Genomic DNA, 24,777 nt, shown 5'->3' with positions numbered 1-24,777 from the left:
TATTATTGGCTCAGTCTACTATATAAGGATCAAGACTTTGAGCCTTTGGGGTACCATTATACCCAGAGAAGTATCGTACTTCCTCAGAACTGTAAATTAGCACTTCATGACCACTTTCACAAATTTTGCCCATTTATGCAAGTGGAAGATGCAACATAAAAATGAACTTGCAACCTACATTTATAATGCCCTAACATACGAGAAAATCTTACATGTAACGGATGTATCACGTCACATATAATCACTAGTCAATAACGGCTCACCAAGTAAATATTAATTTTTAAAAATATCACAAAAGAATTTATTTTTGACAAAAAATAGAATTTTTTAGTGTCTTGTAACACAATACCACATGATATACACATTACACACAATGTGAGTTACCTATAATATGACTCATGACCACAGTGGAGCGAATTACAATCTAATATAGTGTACATGAAATTGGACCGAAAAATGACTAGAACTAAGTTGGGCTGAGATGGAAAACCAGCCCAAAACAGTTGCAACAGATTGAACAGGTGCAGAAACAAAAGGCAGGACCAAACTGGAACGGCTAAGAAAGTTCAAGGGATCAAACTGAAAGTTGCAGAAAACAATGCAGGGGTTCATTCCAACAAAAAGGTGTAAAAAGTTCAGGGACTAAAATAGAATATGCTGGGACTTCCTATGGCTGCACATAGGGGTGATCGGTTCCGGGTACCCTATTTTTTTTACGATACCCGGACCCTACCCTGTTGAATCATGGAACCAGAACTTACTCGGAACATGTATTATACCATAGGTTCCGGGTACCCTATTGGAACCTGAAATTTTATTTTATTTTATTTTTTGCCTAACTCAATCAAACAGCAAAGATCGTTGAACATAATGTCTATTCCAAAATTAAAAGAACTTCAAAAACAACTAGATGAACTTATGACTTCCTCTAGATCAGTGCAAAGCAGACTGCTTGATTCAATTCGTCATGCCAAAACTTGCATAAATGAAACAAATGCACATGCTCATGTCTATGAATTGACCAAGACAAACAGCAGCCATGGGATCAGGACAGGACCTAATATATGGAGCTGATTCATTCAAGTAACGAATTACTGCTCTTCAGCTGCATATTCATTAATGGTGTTGCACATGAGAGGATGATTAAACACCGAAAACCAGATACACTTAACTCATTGTCTTCTTGGTCGCGCCCAGACTTGCAGCAGCGCGATAGAGGAAACAACACAAGAAACGGCTGATACTGGATCTGGTGAATGAAAAAATGCAGCCTGGTTTTGAAATCATTATCTTTAATCGATGGAGGAATTTAGCAACTAAAGCAAAATGGAACATAGAAAAGGAAGATGCAGTACATATGGTTATCAATAACCTGCATGGGCCCATCAAGGAAGCGCTGGTGCTGGGAGATTGTCGAACATTCCCTCAACTGTTTGAACGAGCTGCCTGCATGTAGAGGAGTATAAAAGAGGGGTCTATCACTTTCCTCAGGAAGAGTTCTAATGGGGGAGAAAGCAAGCCGAAGAATACCCTAAGGACCCAACAGTAGCAGGGGAAAAGGATGATCAGGAAGGACCAAATAAACAGCATCATCCTCGTACTGTTCAACTGCGCCCTTCATGTATACTACCTCCCTGGCGAGAGGCGCAAATGGTTCAATGCGTGGCTCTTCACAACAGGCTTCCCGATGCTTCTCATCCCAATCGCCTTCTCCCACATGCTATCGCGTGTCAGGGGTCCTAACCAGTCCCAGGTCCATGCCCCGCGTGTGCTTATCAACCATTGACTAGTCCTGGCTAGCGTGGGCCTCGGGCTCTTCCTCGGCCTCGATGGCTACATATACACATTCGGGCTATCGTACCTCCCCATCTCTATCTCATCCCTCCTCAGTTCCACCCAGCTGGCCTTCACAGCGGTCTTCGCCTTTCTGGTCGTCAGGCACAGAAGATGTAAGGTTGAAGGAGAATTGGAGACAGAAGGGACTGGGTAGAGCAGATTAGGGATTTAGAAGCTCAGCTCAGACACAACTGAGCATATTAGGGATTTCGGAGATGGAGGGGACTGGTCGAACTTTACTCTTTTTTTTCTTTTTTCTTTTTTTAATATCATGCGGTTTTGGATATCGATTCCGGTTCTAGATACCCAGTAGGTAAGAACCGGAACCGAAAATCACCGGTTCTCAATTTTTCTACCCAGACCTTACCCTGTTTCTAATTGGAATTACCCAGAACTTACCCGTTAGAGTAGGGTCCAACCGGTTCCAGTTCTACCTTGTACCCATGCACACCCCAGCTGCACAAAAAAACCAGAAAATATAGGGGACCGCAAGAGAACACAACAGAAAGCTCAGGGGTTGATTCTGAACAAACCAAAGGGGCCTCAAAACAGATCAGGACAGGCTGGTTGTAGGGAGAAGAATGAAATAAAATTAATATTATTAAAAACATCGTAAATTAAAAAAAATAACAATATAAATGTAGGTTCTCCAAACGAACTACATTAATATAATCATATACCATTGAGAATTTAGAATTTCACGTGAAATTTTTTTTAAAAAATCCAATGGATTCATAGGAGATTTGATGTCACTATATATCAGTCTGAATTTTTAGGAGATTTGGTGTCACTATATCAACCTATTGTTGAAAGTAGCCAAAACACGGCTTGTGTTTAATCCGAGTGCGGAAGAGAAAACTAGCCTCATAGTCAATTTTACCCACTCTCTCACCCGAGTTTGGTAAGAAGTCCAACTCGTGATCATTATTTCGACCACGGAAGTGAAAACCCGGCTCATCGTTAGTTATTGAGAGCAGGTTTATTTATTTAAATTTTTACCATAAACTATTTCCAATATTTTAAATAAATTATTAGACTTTTTTAGAAATGTATTATCACAAAAGTTTATAAATATTGCGTGTAATGCGGGTAAAGTCGAGTATATATATGTATATGTAAGGTAATATTTTTAATAATATAATTAATGAAAAATATTGCTTTGTATTACATTAACAATGAGATTTTCATGTTTCTAAGTGTATTAGTATTAATATGGGAATAATTGTAAATATTTTAGAAATTTTTGAATTTCTTATATGTTTTCAAGGTTAAATTAGTTATTTGGAGAATAGAATTGTCAAAGAATGATGAGCTGGGAGGTTCAACTTTTGAGCAAGCGTGGTGCTTTTTCGTCGTACTCTTTATTTTTTAATATCTTTATATTGACTATCCATGCATTGCACGGGAATTGTATCATAAACGTGAAGTTGACTTTATATTCTGGAGAAATTTTAGGAGAAAGAGAAATGGTTGACAAACATAACCTTTTTCTTTCGGTAGAGTGACAAACTTAACTTTATCCGCTTAATTTGTCAGGAATAGTTCTACTTATAGGAATTTTAGTATGAAAACAATTAAAGTATATGAAGAATATTTTATTCTAGAGATACCTTTTCAAATTATCGAATAATATTTTGTTTTATTTTTCAAGAAACTGTCTTAATGAGTACAAATAACTTGGACTAATTAGAGATAATACTTCGATTTTAATCTAATTAAAAAAATTGATAAAATTAATTTAACCGATTAGAAAGAGGGTTAAAAAAAGGGAAATATATGAATCTCATTTAAATAATTAAATTTTCCAAGGAATATAAAAGACAATTGATCTGATGTTCTTAAAATACGGCGTCTCATAAGCGCTTATCGACTTTTATATATTGTAATAGATTTGAAAATTGCAAGAAAAAAAGGGATATACCATATCTTGTTAAACTTGACTTTGGAAAATTATTTATAATGATATTAATTTCTTTTGTATATATATATATATAATAAATTTGCAAAAAAATAATGCTCACATAAATGAGTTAATACATAATTATGAAAATAGATACTAGAATAATTTACTAAAAAATAATTAAGTATATATATGAATTATTACAACTCATTAACTATACTAATTTAAGAGCACGTAAAAAAATTTAGTTGTGAAAATAAGAATTTTAAGTAGAACTATTTCAAAAAATGTGCAAAATAAAATTTGGATATGAACGAGACGTTTTTAATGTATAATTGTATTATATTGATAGTTGAATAAATACAATGTCTATCAATTAATACAATTACTTACATGTACTCAAGATTTTATTTTTTATGAATACTAGAGGGCACCTGCGTTACACGCGAAAGGTGTAAAAGAAAAATTAATATGATATATTATAGGATTGGAAAATAAGAAAAAGAGAGCGCAATATAAGGAGAGATTGAAATGAAAGAAATGGGGAGAATAACAAAAATGGACAATATTATCCTTCAGTTATTTTATTTTATTTTAAATTATATGATATTTAAATTAAGAAAAATTCTAGCATAGGACAATAAATAATGTCTCATGGTGGGACATATACTTTTTATCACCCTTTAAGTATTAAAACTTACATTTTAACCTGTAGTCTTTTCAATCTTGTTACAATATCATCGGATCAAATTAAAAAATGTTACATTAATGATGTGTTGCATGTCGACGTCGACACGTGTCACAATTACTACCCTACCCTTTAACTGTTCATACCCAAACCATGACAAACTCAACTCGACTTTTTTTTAACCGAATGGTTTTTCTAGAAAATCGGTTTATCATAAAACTATTCATAATTGAATCGGCTCGGATTTATCAGTCTAATGCGTAGACTTGGTTTAAATATTCCAAAACAGCGTCGTCTGCCATGGCATCCATCATCGCCGAAGAATAGAAAGACGGACTTAGATTTTCATTTGGAGAATTAAAACTGAATGAAACAATACATAATCAAGTGAATTAAATGAATGAAATTAGTCAACTTATGATTAAGTTTCATGAACAATTTATGTTCGGCCATGCTCCTACATGCTAAAGACGACCATTAGTGGTTGTCTTGTTGTGCAGTTGGATGAACACAACATGGCAGAACGCAAATTTATGAAAAGGCAATGAGATTTTATTGAAAGGAAACGAGATTGTTGCATTAAAGCTCAACATATTTTAAAGATGATGAATGCTATCAAAGATGATGGTTTCCGGTGAACAAACGATTGCCTTTTCTTTTTAGTTGTCCCATAAAAATCTAGAAAAAAATAATTTCCCTAATTTAACTTCCTCAAAATTTGAAATGTTAGTTTTTATGGGGATCATTATCCTTAAGATTATGGAATTAAAAAAGTAAATTAAATTTAAGAAAATAGGTAAAAAAAACTAAAAAATACGATTCCTCTAACCGTACAATAAATCGTTGTATCATTTTAGATTAATTTGCTTAAGCGAATTACAGAATTAACCAATGTCGATATATAAATTATAAGAACTTATTAGTTTTTCATCAAAGTCTTCTTCACTGATACTTTTGGTTTCCCTCCTAAAGAAATTTATATTCCTAAAACTATTTATAGCACAAATGAGCTGTGACAGACATGACAATTAGCTTAAACCAATATAAAGAAACAAAATAAAAGTTAGTTTTATTCCAAATATTTGTTTTTATCGGATGGTCATCATCATTGCAACATTCCTCAACAATTGAGACCATAAAATGAGTAGAATATGAAGGCCGCCTTAGCAAGTCATTCAATCAAACTTTAGTTAGATTTGCTTAAGTGAATTATCAAACTGGTCTAGGCCAATATATAAATATACGAACTTATTAGTTTTTCATGAGAGTCCTCTTCACTTATGTTTTTGTTTTTCCTCCTGAAGAATTTTATATCCCTAAGACTATTTATAACACAAATTAGCTATGGCTAACATTACAATTAGCTTGTGCCAATATAAATAAACAAGATAAAAGTTAGCTATATTCCAAATATTTGTTTCAATCAATCGTCGTCATCATTACTGTATTCATCAACAACCGAGACTATAAATAAGAATAGAATATGATGATCGGCTTTGGCAAGTCATTCAATCGACCAAAATCATTATTGCTCGAAGTCTTTAATAATTACTCGTTGTTATCACTTTAGTTAGATATTCTTAAGCGAATTATAGAGCTTAGGCCAATATATAAATATATGAATTTATTAATTTTTTATCAGGATACTCTTCACTGATGTTTTTGTTTTGTTTTCCCTCCTATAGAAATTTATGGTGCGTTTGGTTTCAGAGTTAAAGTAACTTTGATTTTGATTGTGGAAAAGGACAAATGATTGTGTAGTGTGTTGAGTTGAAGTTAAAGTTAAAATTTTTTACTAGGGAAATGTGTATTTTTGTTGTGTAGTGTGTTGAATTAATGTTAAAGTTAAAATTTTTGTGATTTTAACTGCGAAACCAAACGAAACATTATATTCCTAGGACTATTTAGAACACAAATTATCTCTAAGAGACGGGACAATTAGCTTGAACCAATAATACAAAACAATTTTAGAAAGAAAATTCAATTCAATGTACGAACAAAATATCCTTGAAATTAGAAAAAAAAATTGCAAAATATCCCTCAATATCAGAGAATAACATAGGGAAAATTATCGTCGCCAAAAAGAAAAATTGATCGGAGGTCGGGGAAAAAAATGAGAAATATCAACATGGCCGGCGTCCGACGAACTCTTCGAGAATACTGCGAGAAACCTTGAGCCGTGGTGCGGTTTGACGAAGTGAAGCAAAACATATTGATAGGAATTGGCCATCGTAATTGAAACTAGTTTCCTGTCGTAATTGCGGGACGTTAGACAAGAGACTTTTTTCATATTGAAAGCATAGCGAAATTAATGAGGGAGTTGAAGTTTCAATTTCGGTGAACCAAATATTCAATTAGGAACAAAGAGATGCAAAAACTGGTTGTTTGTGGAAACAATTTGATGATCGAAAAGGTCGAAACCTATGTATATCAATTGCTAGATGATGATCGAACGTGGTGATCGAAGTTGAAAAAAATAGAATGAGCCAATGAAAAACCAAAGAAGCTGGTAAAAGGCGATATAATGAACTACTGAAAAATCGAACAAATCGGTTGAATAAATAAGACCAAATCGTATTTGCAAAAAACTAGACAATCGGTTCGGTATTAGTTCAATTAATTAGGATCGGGTTTCGCCCATTACCTGATTACATTTTGTCTCACATGCAGACATGCTTGACGGTGTGATTAAGCCATGTGTCAAAATGAGTGAGGGACAAGTACAAATTATCATAGGCTATAACCGCTAAATGAATAGTTGAAGGACTACGATTTGAGGGGCAAAATATGTAAATTATGAATGATCAAGATTTCATGTCGGAATATCTAATGGATAGGATTAGTGTCCCACAATAGGACATTATTTAGTGTCCCATGCTAGAACCACTCTTAAATTAAAAAGAAAAAATATTATTTTTTACTTTTTAATCCAAGGTTGTCAGAATCGCGATTCTAATTAGAATTGATCGAGGGTCATGGAATGAGAAATCGTATAATCGAATCGTGAATTGTAATATTCTACATATAATTTTTAAAAAAGCATATATAGAGAAACCAAATCATAGTTCATAACTCAAAGTCTCGAAATAGAAATACAAGAACATAAGATGAACAAACAGATCAAATGTCATCCAAATTTTCATCGTCAATACCAATGTCATCAACGCACAACAGAAAGCAGCACAAAGCAGTGCTTGTCAACACGGTTGCAATCGGCAATTTCAACCGAATGAGGAATGACGATGATCACAATTGGCAATTTGAAAGGGGGAAGTAGGCAATTTCAACAGGAGAAGGTAAGATTTGAACAATAGGAAAAGTTAGGGCTGGAGTCTTTTCTTTCTTCGAGACTTCGACAAAGTTCAAAAGTCAATACTTGATTCTCCATTCATTCATCGATCAGTAGAAGAGAAAAAAAAAATCCAGTTGGGCTGCTTTATAGGCCGAACAACTAGACTAGGCTTGGCCTAATTTTTAGTTTTGAGCCTAATGTAGAATCGGTAGAATCGCATCGATTCTACAATTCTACGACTCTGGACACGATTCTATCACGATTCTAAGATTTTGGTCCGAGGTGAAATCAAAGTCGCTAATCCCCTGTGAATCGTATAATCGTGTGATTTTGCGATTCGACTCACGAGTATAATAACCATGTTTTAACCGTCCTATAAACGAGGGGATTGTTATAAAATCCAGCTCTGTATAAGTAAGTATAAGAAGATAACATGAGATGTAAGATTTCACAAAAGAAAAAAAATTAACACAAGGCACTCATTACGCAAATTCTACAAATTCAGGTCAAATAAAAATTAATAATATAAAATAAAATAGTACCTACCCGTACGACTTCGATGATTTCGATTAATTCGGGTGAAAAGTATACATTTAAACCAGTAGCTTTTGCTCCTTTTCTATTTTCATCCACTTTTTTATTTTTTTTGTTCTCACCCAGTACCTTTGACCTCTTTTCTATTTTCACCTTTAGTTAAATTTTCTATTAAATATGCTGATGTGTAATAATTGATGTGCCATATCATCAAAAATTAACCCGGTTGATTACTGAAAAAATTAAACTGACTGGTTGAATCAAAACAATTAAATGAACCGATAATGGTAGTGATTGAAGCCAAGCCAATATTTCCTTTCAACTGTTCTTCTACACACACAGCTCATCCATCTCCATATGCTTTTCTCTTGGTTCTTCTTTCTTCATTGCTTTTCTAATTCTCTTCTCTACATGTCTTATTTCTCTCCATCTCTTACCTCCCTCCTGTGTTGTCTTTGAGAGAACATAAGGCGAATTAGGGTTTTAGGAGACAAATTTTGCGGCCATTTCAAACCCAAAATCTGCCCCTGTATTTTATAATCGTGTCATTACATTGGCATTATGATTGAGCTGCGTGGTCGGTGCAACATCTTGTAAGACGAGTCTGCTGGTGAACCAACCCACTAACAACTAATAACCCATGGATATCAGTATTCCCAAGATCAAAATAAAGTGTTTTTCCATTACGTTCAATACAAAGCTTTTGCCACTACATGTATTAAGTCAGATTTTGGCTTTTTTTTTCCCGATTACAACCTCAAACACTCCCATCATTGATACTCACAATTTCTATTGCATATCCATCCTAACCACAGCTTCAAGTTGTCCCCCCCAAAAAAACTGTAATTTCCTCAAGGAACCTCCTAATTTTGAATGGAGCAGAGACAAAAATTAAATTGCAAAACCTACCTTCCTGGCCTCCAAATATTCCCCATTCACTAAGACGAAGATTGAAGCTGAAGCATATGGAGCTGCAACTCCCAAAGCAACAAGTTTCGTCTTAGTTGCTCAGTGTGGAAGATAGAAGGAACAATGACGTATTTTTCTCTAGAGCAAAGTCGTTAGAAAACCTAATTAGCGCTATAACCCTATCCGGTTTGGTTAATTTAGTTCAGATTAATTCAAATAGAGAATTAAATTGCCACGTGGCAATTTGTTTAAGCATGGGTCCCACAATTTTTTACAGCTCAGCTCAAGTTAACGAAAAAGGTTACGGAAGGATAAAAACGAAAAAATTATCAAAGGTATTGGGTTAAAATAGAAATAGGGTCAAATGTATTGGGTGATAATAGAACAAAATAAAGAAAGTGGGTAAAAAAAAACAGTGAATGCCAGCGGGATAAAACGATACTTTTCCCATCAATTCGCCTTCTTTATCATAAGCTCTCTCTCAGTCTGGTCTCTCTCTCTCTCTCTCTCTCTCCTCCATGGACGAAATCCAGCACAGGTTCATCGAAGTCCAGGGGCTGAAGCTCCACGTGGCAGAGATCGGCGCAGGTAACGCCGACAATCGATCGCCGGCAGCCCGATATGAAAACTCTACCTTCTGACCGTTGACCTTCCCTGTCAGGCCTCAATGCGGTGGTCTTCCTGCACGGGTTCCCGGAGATATGGTACACGTGGCGGCACCAGATGGTGGCTGCAGCGAAGGCCGGGTTCCGCGCGCTCGCACCTGATTACAGGGGCTATGGGCTCTCCGACCCGCCGCCGGAACCCGAGAAGGCCTCTTTCAAAGACATCGTCGCCGATTTCATCTCCATACTCGATGCCCTCAGCATCAACAAGGTGACAGTAACCCACGATTTTCCAGCTTTTCGCCATCTGGTCCTCGGATTTTACGAGTTTTGTATTCGGTCCCTGTACTTTTTGATTTGTTGGTTATAAGTTTCCAACAACGAGGAAGATCAATGCATAATATTTTGGCCAGTAACATTATTGATTATGGAATGGTCATAAAATTAATAGTTTGCAATAATGATCTGAAAACAGTGCTATATAGTTGGCAAATCAGGCTTCATGCGGGCGGATTTTTACCAGTGGTGCATGGTTGGAGTCTTGTGAAAGCATGATCATTTGAGGGTGGATTAAAAAACCATAATGACTCATTATCTCGATTGACTCAACCTAGAGAGAGATTTCTTTTTAGTAGAAGTGTAGCTGCACTCAGCAAATTATTAACGATGTCTGTGCACGATCACAATGGTCACTGACGTACGTACGTGTACCCGTTTCTCTGCAACGCTTTCTGGTCGATATGATCAATTCATATAGATCGTCCTAAACTATTGCAACGTTTTCTAAGATACCCTTTTTCTTGAAAATTAAATGTTGAATGCACAGGTGTTTGTGGTGGGGAAAGACTTTGGTGCTCGGCCTGCGTACTTGTTGGCAGCTCTCCACAAAGAAAGAGTCCGAGGAGTTGTGACCATCGGAGTGCCCCTTTTGCCTCCGAGCCCCCCTAAGTACCATGAGTACCTCCCTGAAGGCTTCTACATATCTAGGTGGCAGGTGAGCTCTCCCCTTCGAAAACCGTGAAAGAATTTGGATTTCATCGGCTCGTGATTCCCGGTATCAAACAGTAAGAATGACCCGACTAGTGAAAGTCTGTCACATTGGCACGATGACTTGTAAAACCTGTAGCAGGATGTGCACCTAGGCTGTCTATGTAACCTGTTACGGAGAAAACTTTTTGAGTTCTCCTTATGAAGTATGTTCATAAGAGATTGAGGAGTCGACGACAGAAGACCGTCCTTGAAAAATTAGATACCAGAGGAACGGAAAAAAAGGACAGATTTCCCTAATGCTAAGTGATATTCGGTTTCAACTTTCATAACAGCAACCAGGACGTGCAGAGGCTGATTTTGGGCGCCTCAGTGCTAAATCTGTTGTGCGGAACGTGTACACCCTCTTTTCGAGAAGTGATATACCCATTGCCGCAGAAGGCCAGGAGATAATGGACTTGGTAGACGAGTCGACCCCTCTTCCTCCTTGGTTCACTGAAGAGGATCTCTCGACTTATGGAGCTCTGTATGAAAAATCAGGATTTTGCACGGCGCTGCAAGTTCCATACAGGTGATTGATTAAATTTCTTTATCTATGTTTATTATAGTGGAGTTATTCTATGGAACCGAACGATTGTTAATGAATATGGCCAAGTGGTATATTATAGGTCATTTTGGGAAGAGTTTGCAATAACTGATCCAATAGTTAAAGTTCCGGCCATGCTGATAATGGGCGAAAAGGACTATGTACTCAAATTTCCTGGGATTGAGGACTACATACGGAGCGGCAAGGTGAATGAGTTTGTTCCCGATCTGGAGGTTGTGTTCTTGCCAGAAGGAACACATTTTGTGCCGGAGCAATCGCCCGAGGTGGTGAATCAGCTGCTGCTCGCCTTCTTGAATAAGCATCTTGGATAAATGTCTGTATGATTAGAAATGCTCGGACAGCCTATCTCTTTATCTCTATATTCTACTAATCTGTGCGTTCATGTGAAGCTGAGCCTATCTTTCGAAGAGCTTGAGAAAATATTCTGTCAGTCGGATTGATAGTGTGAACATCAAGGAGTAAATATTATGTCAGTCATTTGGTTTCGCAAAATTTTTTAACCCTACTTCACTTGATTCTACTTATCTTCAATTCAACGACATAATTATTTATTTTATTTTATTTTCAAATTTTTAATCATTCAATTCAAATTTTTAATCATTCATTACATTTTTTACAATTTAACAACACGATTATTACTTTCTCTCAACTATGTATTACTTTTTAATATTTTTTCTCATAATTTAACAACACGATCATTACTAACCAATTAAAAACAAAATTTAACTCTACTCAACTCTAAAACCAAACTAATATTCTCAATTTCTTATGTATATATTGTGTTCAGAGTATAGAATCACAATTCACGAGTATGTAATTCAACAAAAAATTAGAACTTTTCAATTGACAGAGTTTCGCCATGCAGAAGTTCGAAACACGCAAGAAGTGGCTTGTGGTTCGGGCTAACAGTAGATATAAATTATAGGGTATTAAGCCAAAACCATTTAAAATTATGATAATTAAGGTTCTCACTTATATAGATTCTTATTTTTAAAATTACTAGTAATGTTACATTATCATGTTTAGCATGGACTTGTAATATTATATTATTGCTAATCTTCTTGCTAGTAATAGCAAATCTACCCTGGACAGAAATCCTTTGCCCCCATTTCCTGTCACCGTCTCATGTGCTTTTTGACCAACCTTTGAGCAAAGAGCTAACCTATTAAAAGATCAATAGCTTGTAACTTCCTTGAATGCGTATGGACACAGGTGGAATTTCTCTCCTTTTTCTCTTTTCTATGAAATAACAAATTAAAGACTTATTTAGGAAATTTTTATAAAACTATGAAAAATTACCACTACTCATGAAATGTTATAAAATTAGAAATAAATTAAAAGCAAAAATTAAAAAAAGCGAAAAGTTATGAAAATTTAGACAAATGAAATAAATTTTAAAAATAAATAAAAGTTTGGATAAATCAAGGTTGATATCTTTCTTGATTATATGTGCAGACAGACGTGATATCCTTCCTCTACCTCATTCTCTCGTCTATTGCAAACCCACGAAATAACAAATCAATTCTTAGAATGAAGTTATTATATTTATCTTCCTTTTTAGACGAGCTTGTGGTCATATTCATTAGGGTTAATGCTTGAAAAAATCACCAATTTTGTACTTTTTCTCAAACTAGCATGAACTTTTTGAAATGACACGTAAAATTATCAATTCATCTTCAATTCTCACATCTAGCATCCAGTCAATCCTCCCATTAATTTTAACGGTTTTTGTTTAACGGCGGCACATGACGCATTCAAATTGAACGAGTGGACCCCAGTGAATTTATTTAATAATTAATTATTCTGAAAATGAAAAAAAAAATAAAATAAAAAAAGAAAAATCAGAGGGAAAGGAAGGAGGGGAACGGCGGCTACGGTGGCCTCGATCGCGGCCGCCACCTCCCCAGTCAGGGTTTGCAGGGACGTCTATCATCGCGGGTGACCAAAATTGGAGATTCTCTCAATTGGGGCTGTTGGGGCCTTGACCAAGGCCGCCACCCCCCAATCGGGTTCACGGTGACGATAAGTTCGCCACCGACCTCGATTGGGGTGTGGTGGCCGCGATCCCCCTCTCCCTTTCCTACTGTTTTTTTTTTAATTTTAAATATTTTTCATTTTCAAAATAATTAATTATTAAATAAATTTAGTGAGGCCCATTCATCCAATTCAAATGCGCCACGTGGCGTAGTTAGGTAAAATCCGTTAAAATTAACAGGAGGATTGATGGAATGCTAGATGTGAGAATGAAAGGTGTGTTGATAATTTTACGTGTCATTTCAAAAGTTCGTGATAGATTTGAAAAAAAGTGTAAAGTTTGTGATTTTTGTCAGCCATTAATCCTATTCTTTATACAAAACAAAACTTTTTTCACTTAAAAAATTTAATCGTTCATCAGTGAGATGAAAACATACAAGTTTTAATTCATTTTCCCAAATAAAATTTCAAAATCTTCTGATTCTTTTATTTTTTATTTTTTAGTATCTGCCATTTACTTGATTTTTCAAATTGCACTTTAATTTTTTTGAATTCTTTATATTTTTAACATTTTATGAACTTTATGTTATCATTTAATTATTTAGACTCTAACTTTTACTACTCTCTGAAATTTTTTATTATTATTATTTTTTTTATTTTAATATGTTACTTTCTATTTTTTTAAAAAAAATTTATGAATAATCTTTAAGCTTTGATTTACTGTCTGAAATTTTTTACAGGTGTTGTTTTATTTTTATAAATTCTTTGGATTTAAGTTGGCACTTTTATGAATTTTTTAAAAGTTTATGAGAGTATTCACTTTCGATGTGGCAATCAGGAATAACTCCTCTTGGCTCTCGGTAGTCTGTTCGGATAACAAGGGCTCCCTCCATTTTGTTTGGATGTCCTCTACGAGCTCCAATGACCCTACAAAAGGGGAAGCAGAGGCTACTCACTTTGCTATTCGATGCGTTGATCGCTCCAGTTTCGCACCTGCTTATTTCAAGAGACTCCAAGGACATAAAAACCTATTTTTAAAGAAAATCAGTCTAATATAAGCTGGACACGTTAGCAATACGTCATCAACATGTAAGTGAGTTTTAATTTATGGACACGTCAACTATACACCATCGACACATAAGCAACCCTCCAATTCTATTGTACTTTACATGTGGCTCGGTAGATTTGTGATGCCATTAAAAGATCTATTAGCCAAAATGTTATTTCTGATATTAAAAGGACTAAAAAACTAGCGTTCTACCACGTAACATAATTTGGCGTTTCATTGTAGAATTTACTTAACAAACCCTCTCTTAGTTTGAAACAATTGGCTAAGGCGGTCTCACGCAAAGAAGGGAAAAAGTCACTTTTGGTCATCAACGTTACATTGGTTTTTCATTTTCATCCTAAAACATTTTTTTTTGGTTCAATTTTGTCCTTAATGTTACACATTTCATTCACTTCAGTACTACTGCCAACTTTTTCGTTAAAAAATCACCTTTTTGTCCCAAAAATATTTTAAAGATTATAATTTTATTTGCTATATTTGCAAAGCTAACAAATAAAATTAAAAAAAAAGTGAGTGGAAGATTGAGGAAGGGAAGGGAGAGGGGGAGGGGGGCAGTTGGAGCTTCATTGGCAGCCACCCTCCCTTGTCGAGGTTGCTCGTGACCTCTGGAGACGCCAGCTACATCGCTGGGGAGGGGTGGTGATTGGCGGGACCCCTCCCTCGAGAATCGAGGGATCCTAGCTGAAACATGGATCCTTCAATTCTTGGGGGAGGGGGTCCTGCCGACACCCTCGATGAGGTTGACGACAATCCTAAAGTTGACTGGCGACCTTGTCAAAGAAGGGGTTGCCGCCAACGAGGACCCTTCCCCCAAGAATCGAGAGTTCTTAGCTTATGTTGGGATCTTTCCATTCTTGGGGGAAGGGGTCTCATTGACAACAACCCCTTCCACTGCGAGGTTGATGATGGAAGGACGACATTCGGACCCTTCTCCGATCTAATTCTTTATCTATTTTTTTCCTTTTGTTTTTTTGAATTTTCTAAATTATTATTAAATTATTTTAAAGAGAAAATGGACCTTAATCTATATATAATTTCGTAATTTCTTATATGTTTTCAAGGATAAATTTGTTATTTGGAGAATAGAATTTTCAAAAAGTGATGAGTTGGGAGGTTTAGCTTTTGAGCATATGTGGCGCTTTTTCCTCGTACTCTTTATTTTTTTATATCTTTATATTGACTACCCGTGCGTTGCACGGAAATTGCAGCATGAATATGAAATTGACTTTATATTCTCAAAAGTTATTAGAATATCAATAATTTAGGAAAAATGCTCAAATCTTACAATATATATCTATATTATAAATTGGAAAAAAGAGTTAGTGTAACATTCATTTTTCCCATATTACCCTTAGTAAAAATAAAGTTGAAAGTTAGAAACCACTAGACTAAAAAAAAGTTGAGGATATATTAGTCCATTCATATATATATATATATATATATATATATACTACCAACTACTACTCTATTCTCATTTTTTAATTTACACAATGTAATACTCATATTTGAAAAAGAACACAAAATAAGTTTCATATTGTAGAGAATCAAAATGCTACGATACGTATCACAATTATATATAGATGAAGGACATAATTGAAAAGGAAAATTTATGAAATATCGCAATTAGTATGGACACGATTCTTTTATATATATATATATGAGCACACAAATATGCATTCATTTGTACTTTGGAGAGGGAGGGGCAGGTGAATCGGGGTCGGAAAGGATGGTGAAATTTTAGGAGAAAGAGAAATGAATGACAAACATAATTTTTTTCTTTTGGTAGAGTGACAAATTTTATACGCTTAATTTGTCAAGAATAGTTCTATTTATAGGAATTTTAGAATGAAAACAATTAAAGTATATGAAGAATATTTTATTTCTAGAGATACCTTTTCAAGTTATCGAACCATATCTTGTTAAACTTGACTTTGGAAAATTATTTATAATGATATTAATTTCTTTTGTGTGTGTGTATATATATATAAATTAACATGGCAAGCAATTAATGCTCACATATATGAGTTAATACATAATTATGAAAATAGATACTAGAATAATTTACTAAAAAATAATTAAGTACAGATATGAATTATTACAACTCATTAACTATACTAATTTAAGAGCACGTAAAAAAATTTAATTGTGAAAATAAGAATTTGAAGTACAACTATTTCAAAAAATGTGCAAAATAAAATTTGGATATGAACGAGATGTGTAATATGATGTAATATAGGATTGAAAAATAAGAGAAGAGAGCGCAATATAAGGGGAGATTGATATGAAAGAAAGAGGGAGAATAACAAAAATGGACAATATTATCTTTCAATTTTTTATTTTATTTTAAATTATATGATATTTAAATTAAGGAAAATTTTGGCGTATGACACTAAATAATGTCCCATATGTAATTTTATCACCCTTTAAGTATTAAAACTTACATTTTAACCCACAGTTTTTTCAATCTTGTTACAATAACATCATATCATATTCCAAAACAATCAAATATGTCAAATTAATGATGTGTCCCATGTAGATGCTGACACATGTCACAATTAATACCCGAACCTTTAATTGTTCCTACCCCGGCCTAACTTTTTTTAACAGAATTGTTTTTCAAGAAAACCGGTTTAACACAAAGCTGTAATAATTGAATCAGCTCAGATTTATCGGTCTGATGCGTAGACTCGGTTTAAACATTTAGTTATTCTTTTGAAACAACATCATCGGCCATGGCATCCATCATCGCCGTAAAATAGAATGATAGACTTAGGTTTTCATTTGCAGAATTATAACTGAATGAAACAATATATAATCAAGTGAATCAAACAAATGAATTTAGTCAACTTATGATTAAGTTTCATGAACGATTTATGTCTGGCCATGCTCCTACGTGCTAAAGACGGTCATTGATGGTGGTCTTGTTGTGAAATTGGACAAAGATTGGAGTTGGAAAAAAATAGCATGGCAAAAGGCAAATTTATGAAACGACAACGAGATTGTCCAAAGGAAACAGGATTGTTGCAATAAAGCTCAACTAACCGGCAGTGGCCATCCCTTGAAATGAGGTAGCCAGAAACATTAACGGAGCGTTTGATTTCAGAGTTAAACTAAGTTTGATTTTGATTTTGATTTTGATTGTGGAAAAAGACAAATGAGATGGTATTATAAATTTGACTTGGGAAACGTATGTTTTTGTTGTGTAGTGGGTAGAGTTAAAATCAAAATCATAATTCTAAAACCACATCATGAAACCAAACAGGCCATAAGAAGCCCCAGTGATGCGGTCAGGATATGGAGGGGATCGTTTTGACCACCAATCGGCAGTAACAATATCTCATCTAAGGGATGTTGACCTCTTGAGGTGTCATGGACCCATCCTAACAGGTGGTGGCCATCGTCAAGGCCCAACCTCCTAGATTGGCCAATTAAACTCCAATTATGAGATCTATCTCGAGCATGGGAACCTTCTCGATGGTCAACATCCGCCAGCATGAGGTCGCTTGCAACCTCAAGAGACGTCAACATCAACATGGCAAAAATTATATTTGAACGAATCGATGAATTAGTATTAATCACACGAGTAATTGTCATAATATTATATATATATATATATATATATATAATAACAAAGTCTCAAACTGGCCTCACGTCGTCACATATTTAGAAACCTATATCGTGCTCTCTCATGTTGCTGCTGTCACATCATCATTTATATTAAGGAGATACTTATATAGTTAATTAAGGAAATATCTCATATAGATTATTCTAAATGAATATTTTCTTATTTTTTCTATTACAAAAATTGTGAGAAATATTGATCTCGAAATTCTTCGAGATAGAATATGAAAAGTTATTTTCCCTCCCAATAAATGCGCTCCGCAAGGGTCAGACTTGCATTCTCCTCCTTGCGGGTTTGAAAGTACTTCCCACTCAACCAATACTTTGTTAGTTAATATTTTCTTATTTAACATTAAGGAAAGTGTCACCCCGCTCATAAAAAAGAACATTAAGGAAAGTACATGTACAGTAGAATATATAATATATAGATGCCGTTTGTTATATATATATATATATATATATATATATAATATAGTGGAATATTTTAATGGATATGAAAGGAAATTTCGTATTCAATTATTAAGGAAATAATTTGCATATATATCTTATTTCGAAAAAACTAAATTATAAGAAATATTTGCTATATGTACGATATAATAATATTTATTAATTTGAGGCTAAGAATGAAATAATTCATATATGATGTTTCAGGTTAGGTTTTCTTAACGTATAGTTTAAAATCCTACTAATTGTGTGATATACAGCTATAAATTATGTATCATTTCCTCCGCCTCCGAGCTCTATATAGATTCTTCTCTCTTTAAACTCTATCGTTGTCTTATATGCAAACTTATGTTTAGATGCAACTTATCGTTTTATTTTGATGAGCGAGGCATGTTTATATTAAAAAAATAGTTGAATATTTTAAAATTTTAAAATCTAAATTCATGTAATTAGGTTTATATTGTTTTAGGAACAATTCAATGTTGGAAGAGTCAATATCGGAGATAAGTTAATCCCCGTTTAGTTTTGCAATTAAGTTTTTAAATTTTAACTGTAACTTTAACTCTACTCATTATATAACAAAAATCAACAACACAATTATTATTTTTCTCATTTTTCTTCAATTTTTTAACCATCCAATTCAATTTTTAATATTAAATTATCTCAACTATCCATTACTTTTTTCATAATTCAACAATGCAATCATTAAAAACTGTTCTAATAGTATAAATTCTTTTTTTCATTATAACTCTTCCGTTGATCGTATTTTTGTTAGGGAATTAATTTATATCATGTTTTTTAATGTCAAATATAAGGAGATAATCTATTCGATTATTATTATTCTTATCTTTGTTTAGGATTTATTTTCTCCACCTAATTCAAAAAGACATTTTCTTTTAGATATATAATAAAATATTATTAAAACTTTTCGGTTTTTTTTTTTTTGATTCTGCTCGTCAAGCAGGTCATCATTTAGTTACCGTTATAATGCTGAAAGTGCCGCAAATACATTCTTAAAAGTTCCCCAAATTGAGGACAACATTACATGAGATGGCAGGTGAAAAGTTTGCTCCCGATCTGGATCATCATTCGGATTTGTCCTTTGATCATCTGTAGACTGCTAGGAAACAAGAACTTATAAAATTGGCCTGTCGATGTTTTCAGGAACCTGTGGAACTTCGATAAAACTCCCAGGATCAGACTCGATATGATACTAGTAGTAAGTTCTCTTATCTGTGATTATTCAGTACCTCTTCAGTGATCTTTATCAACAAATAATTAATGCCTATAACTAATAACACAAACCCCTCAGCATACCGAAAACCAAGAATGATTAAGAGATGAAACCCCCAAGTGTTGACACATTCAACAACCTCACGACACATCCAACAACCTCACGACATATCCAACATCTTCTTCGAAGAGGGATTTCTCTTCATCGAGGGGTCACCTGAGTGATGGTTACAGGGACCGAACTCATCCTGTTACTCGAATCATCTGTGGACAACTTTTTACTGGAAGAGGGAGCCCCACAGGATGGTGTTGAGTCTTGGAAGAAACCCGGGGGGGTGAGTTCCTTCTCATTCAATTTTATGTTCTTCGATAACATTTCGACAACCTGGCTCATTCGGGGCCGCCGATTTGCAGCTGATTGGGTGCAGAAGAGGGCTACTTTCATGTATCGAAGAACTTCTTCCTCGGGGTACTGATCCTCCAGCTCAGGATCCACTAGTCTGAGTAGTTCGCCTTTCTCGTAAAGTTCCCATGCCTGTTGAAAGGAAAGATATACGTTTGCCACTAAGAGACATGGATGAGCAGAAAATCCTTAATTATACTCCTCATTTGGTAGTGTTGGCTTCCAGTGATTGTAGCTAACTAATTCTTTTGTTCAAAACGATACACTGGCAATTTCATGATGAGGAAGGAGTGCCAAGAGAAATTCTCAATATGAAGAAAACATCCTATAGTCAAGAAGAAAGCAAGTATTCAAACCCCTGGTTCACCAAGTTGTCAGAGAGTATGTTTGGTATACTAAAATATATAGAAGGAAAGGCCGACGCACCCATTCTAGGAGATACTTCGGCGTCCCTCCCCAATTTAACTTTGCACTGCTTCCGCCACTTATGGTTTCGAGTATAAGAACACCGAAACTGTACACATCAGCCTTCTTAGTTAGCTGACCCCCCAGTGCGTATTCTGGTGCCAAATAACCGCTGCACAGGAAACAAAGCATTTTATTTATTTTCCATCAGTTCCTTCCATGATAAAAATTTGAGACAATGCGGTAGATTAGGTATTTTGAAAATCACTGTCCGGCACTTTCCGAGTACTTTTTTTCAGAAAGCTAGACCACGGTAAGTTTCCATCCTTCGGAGCCTCTTTTGCAAATTACACAAACTAGATAGAACCTGGAAGAAACAATTTTGAGCACTTACGTTGTTCCTGCTATCCTCGTGCTGATGTGAGTGATATCATCTGGGAAAAGCTTAGCCAATCCAAAGTCCCCAATTTTTGGGTCAAAATTTTTGTCGAGGAGAATGTTACTGGCTTTGATGTCTCTATGGACAATATGTGGCACAGCCTCTTCATGAAGGAATGCGAGTCCTTGGGCAGTTCCCATGCAAATTGCAGATCTTTTTCTCCAATCGAGTTTGATCTTTGTGCTACCTGAACCTAAGAGAACAATAACAGAGTAAAATCTCAGTACTTCGTTGTGGATGATCAACGAGGTCTTATTTACTGTAGCACTGAGTACCTAATAATGCATGATCAAGGCTGTTATTCTCTAAGTATTCGTAAACCAAAATCCTGTTAGTTCCTTCAACGCAGCACCCAATCAACTGAACGAGGTTTGGGTGCTTGACATTTGTTATGGTATTGATCTCTGTCAGAAATTCCCGTAGACCTTGCTTCGACTCTGCAGAGAGCCTCTTCACAGCAACTTGGGTGCCATTTTTTAAGGTGCCCTAACAAACGAACAGTAAAGTTAGTAAAATACGTCATATGAGAAATGAAAATAATTGTTGTATCAAACTTATTACATAATCACGACATCTATTTGTGCTCTTTAGTCTTTTTGTTCAAACCTGACTAGATGGATAACTAAAAAACGATCCCAGAAACAAATGCCCTGCTGTTGCATATTAATGCTCTTACTGGTATACGCTTATCAACAGGCAATATCCATTCAGAATTCTTCATCGAATTATGAAATCTTCTCAGATTGATAAGACTCAATAATGGAGCTATGAGCAGAGCTCTTCCATTTATATATCCCTCCAACTGACCTAATCATTCTAGGTAATAGAGAAGTCAAAAAGACAGGCAATTATCTTAGCAGCTGGACAATCTTCATGCTATATAAACTAAGGTCGTTTTGGTAGCACTTATATTAAGTGCTTGAAAGTTAGTTACTGGTTTGTCACGTGAACATATTAATGAGAGAAAGAGCCTAGAGGGAGGATAAGAAAGTGATCTACTTTCTCCAAGTGAAAAACCACTTCAGAAGTAAATAAACCAAGTATCTTTTACTTAGAAGTTCTACCAAGCTGCCATAAAATATCTTCTCGGCCTCATTCATCCTCTCCTCCTCATATTTATATATTTCTTAACCAACTTGTAACATTCCTGACTAACCTTTAAGCACTTGGTCAATGTTTATCAAGCACAAACAAAGTATAGCATAATATAAATTTCCAAGTACCTGGTAGACCGTTCCGAAACCTCCTCGCCCTATCTTACAGCTTGCATTGAAATTATCTGTAGCCGACTTCAACTCATTGAAGGAAAAATGAGTAATATCCTCGAGCAAATGTCCTGCCAGGGCAAAGAAAAACCAGGGAAAAACAAAAGGAAAGAAAAACTTGAGAAACACATAAACAAGCCCTGATAGTCCCTCAATAAGAACATGATCAGCAGCACATCCAGACAAATCCAGGCACGATGATAACCTCCAATAAATGTTGACAAAATAATACCGTAAAAGAAAATACTTAAAAAATGGGTTTACCTTCAATGCCAGGAAGATAGCTGGAAGCGCTTTTTCCCTTCTCAGATCTAAAGCTAAAGCAGCAATAACTCATGCCTATCTTCACGAAAGAAGCGACAGACTGCAATTCTTCTCAACTTCTATGGTGACCCCTGAGTGAAAAAGTCGTGGAAGCCATTTGTTATGTGACATTTAACAAGGTAGATTAGAGGAGTGATAATTTCCAGAACATAGTGGATTTTCCCTCCGAATCAATTAACCAGACCACCATCGCAGATTTCGAATGATTCTTCAAACTAATAAACATCCCAACTACTGTGAATGGACTATCTATGCACGTTATGCACTAATCAGTCATAGGACACGAAGGAGGCATCTGTTAGCTAAAGCCATTACAAGCAACATTAGATAGGAGATGCAGTCACCTGCTTCAATGTCAAACCTCCCATATGATTATTTTCTGTCCCAGAAACAAACAACAGAAGGCACCCTGCGAGCACGCAATAAGCAGAAAACTCAGATTACCTCTGCATCAATAAGCCCTCTATCTCGCCATATTCACTAATTCTAAAGCAACACATCCATTAATTCGAATCAACCCAAGATCAACACAAGAACCAATGAAAAACCCATTATCCCCCAAATTTCAACGATAAATCCCCATCCATGATTCGCCTCAAGATTTGAACTTCGGCAGCTACCGGCTCCACCTCGACACTACACTTGCTAATATTGGCAACTGCGGCAGCTCGAAACAGATGTACTGAGGATCACTTAACAGCAAAGAGCTCCCAGTGACTACGCAAGCACAGCGGTACCATTTCCCACAACAAAACATCCAGCATGGATGAAAATCCACACACAGGAACGAAATTACCTCGTTCGATGGATGATGCCTGTCCCGTCGCAGCACGAGCAAGAAGACCTTCAAATCGGAAGCACATTCAACCCTCTCTCTCTCTCTCTCTCTCTCTCACTGAGCAGAAAAGAGGTCTCCAATGGAAGGAGGGAGGCAGGAGGAGGAGGTTCGGTCTTTCCTTTGCCGATGGAAAACTTTGTTCAATCGAAAATTTGATCTCCTCTGATTGCGACAAATCATTCGCCATCTTTTAGAACTTTCCATTTTGTTCCCTGAAGTTTTCTTCCACTATCCGTTTTACCCCTATGGTCTTAGTCTCTCAATTTCTTCTCTTGTCAATAGGACTATGCATCTCCAAGTTCGATAGAGCTCGACCAATCTTATTCACTTCAAAGCTTCTCGATTAGGTCAATCTGTCGTAATCAGGAACACTGACTTATTGTCCACTAACGAGATGAATGGGAAATATTTTATTATTCGATACAGCGAAAGTTACTTTTTCACCATGCGATTTCATCAATATTTAGGGGCACAACATAAATATAGACCATCAAAGGTGATGGCCTAGTAATTCTAAATTTACTCCCATATGATTTGGTAATCTCAAAGGCCCTAGTTTGGATCCACTCTATGAATTGGTGTATCAAACCATTTGCTAAAATATTTGTTTCACTTGGGCTTGGAGGGCACCGGCTTCTGCGAACTACACAAGGCATTTGGTGGCGCATGCTAATGGGACTAATATTTGCACTGGTTGTTCGGTTCGTCTGATATATTTACAGTTGAACACGATAGTTTGAACACTATGTAGCGGGAGCAGAAAGGTCGTCATCACTGCTACTCACTATTTTATCCATAAAAAAAATTATTTTGAGAATATCATCTATAATAGAATTGACTCAATTCATTAGTTACGGTTTCATACATAGTAAGGCATAAGTCTGATGGGCATGTCAGTCATAAATTCAATTGTGGCTCGTCCTTGATCCACTCCCTCCTCTATCCAAAAGAAAAGGGTAAAAAGAAGATTCAATTTTGCAATCTTCATGGGGTTGGTTGAATGGAATCACCGTAAACCGCTTAAGGAGGCGCAATTTTCAGGCTCAAGAAAACTATAGGGAGCATCTTGAAATATATCATTCTCTTGAGGATCGAATAATGATACTCTTGGGTGGAGGTTGAAATGTTTTTTGAGGGGCTTCGTGAGAAACGGTCAGTCCAGCTTGTTTTCTCACTAGAGAAAGCGACCGTTATTTCGCCCGCCAATAGACTATGATTTTTCTTCTTTCTTTTTCTTTTTTGCATTTTTCTTCCCTTTTCCCCCCTTTCTTGATTATAAGAATATGAAACTTTTCTTTTTTTTCTTTTTGAAATTTTATTTAAAAACCTGTAACCCAAAAAAAAAATTATTCAAAAAGGTGAGATATATTTTAATTCTATCTTCTACAAGCTATGTAAAGTGAG

At 35.5% G+C, this 24,777-nt stretch overlaps 2 protein-coding genes and 1 long non-coding RNA gene across 4 annotated transcripts; 1 reads left to right on the top strand and 2 right to left on the bottom strand.

Annotated features, from left to right (window-relative positions):
- Positions 1 to 965: 965 nt before the first annotated feature.
- On the bottom strand, positions 966 to 2,090 carry LOC116208120. Its single transcript, XR_004157009.1, has 2 exons — positions 1,531 to 2,090; positions 966 to 1,446 (listed from the first exon to the last, which is right to left on the bottom strand). It is a non-coding gene; the product is annotated as an uncharacterized LOC116208120 (long non-coding RNA).
- A 7,504-nt stretch (positions 2,091 to 9,594) lies between these two features.
- LOC116208119 (epoxide hydrolase A-like) lies at positions 9,595 to 11,850 on the top strand. The gene is made up of 5 exons (XM_031541370.1): positions 9,595 to 9,747; positions 9,821 to 10,035; positions 10,591 to 10,758; positions 11,087 to 11,322; positions 11,420 to 11,850. The coding sequence occupies exons 1-5, from the start codon at positions 9,678 to 9,680 to the stop codon at positions 11,667 to 11,669; spliced, it is 939 nt and encodes a 312-aa protein (XP_031397230.1). The 5' UTR covers positions 9,595 to 9,677; the 3' UTR covers positions 11,670 to 11,850.
- A 7,734-nt stretch (positions 11,851 to 19,584) lies between these two features.
- On the bottom strand, positions 19,585 to 23,501 carry LOC116209476 (putative serine/threonine-protein kinase). 2 transcript variants are annotated; one of them, XM_031543119.1, is made up of 8 exons: positions 23,332 to 23,500; positions 22,880 to 22,944; positions 22,476 to 22,606; positions 22,170 to 22,282; positions 21,222 to 21,432; positions 20,902 to 21,139; positions 20,529 to 20,679; positions 19,585 to 20,234 (listed from the first exon to the last, which is right to left on the bottom strand). In XM_031543119.1, the coding sequence occupies exons 3-8, from the start codon at positions 22,546 to 22,548 to the stop codon at positions 19,902 to 19,904; spliced, it is 1,119 nt and encodes a 372-aa protein (XP_031398979.1). In that variant the 5' UTR covers positions 22,549 to 22,606; positions 22,880 to 22,944; positions 23,332 to 23,500; the 3' UTR covers positions 19,585 to 19,901. The 2 variants fall into 2 exon arrangements, with proteins under 2 accessions (XP_031398979.1, XP_031398980.1); XM_031543120.1 differs by lacking the exon at positions 22,880 to 22,944 and having other exon boundaries at positions 23,332 to 23,501.
- Positions 23,502 to 24,777: the final 1,276 nt, after the last annotated feature.

The sequence above is a fragment of the Punica granatum genome, chromosome 5, assembly GCF_007655135.1.
Source record: "Punica granatum isolate Tunisia-2019 chromosome 5, ASM765513v2, whole genome shotgun sequence".
NCBI classification, from domain to species: domain Eukaryota; kingdom Viridiplantae; phylum Streptophyta; class Magnoliopsida; order Myrtales; family Lythraceae; genus Punica; species Punica granatum.
This window is presented reverse-complemented; position numbering and strand designations above follow the sequence as displayed.

Excerpts from the sequence above, each read along its gene's own strand:
- LOC116209476 (XM_031543120.1), bottom strand. The coding sequence starts at position 22,548 with ATGAGTTATTGCTGCTTTAGCTTTAGATCTGAGAAGGGAAAAAGCGCT. Across the intron at positions 22,283-22,475 it reads CTATCTTCCTGGCATTGAAG|GACATTTGCTCGAGGATATT; the intron begins GTAAACCCATTT and ends TTGCCCTGGCAG. Across the intron at positions 21,140-21,221 it reads CCTTGATCATGCATTATTAG|GTTCAGGTAGCACAAAGATC; the intron begins GTACTCAGTGCT and ends TTGTTCTCTTAG.
- LOC116208119 (XM_031541370.1), top strand. The coding sequence starts at position 9,678 with ATGGACGAAATCCAGCACAGGTTCATCGAAGTCCAGGGGCTGAAGCTC. Across the intron at positions 10,036-10,590 it reads ATGCCCTCAGCATCAACAAG|GTGTTTGTGGTGGGGAAAGA; the intron begins GTGACAGTAACC and ends TTGAATGCACAG. Across the intron at positions 10,759-11,086 it reads TCTACATATCTAGGTGGCAG|CAACCAGGACGTGCAGAGGC; the intron begins GTGAGCTCTCCC and ends CTTTCATAACAG.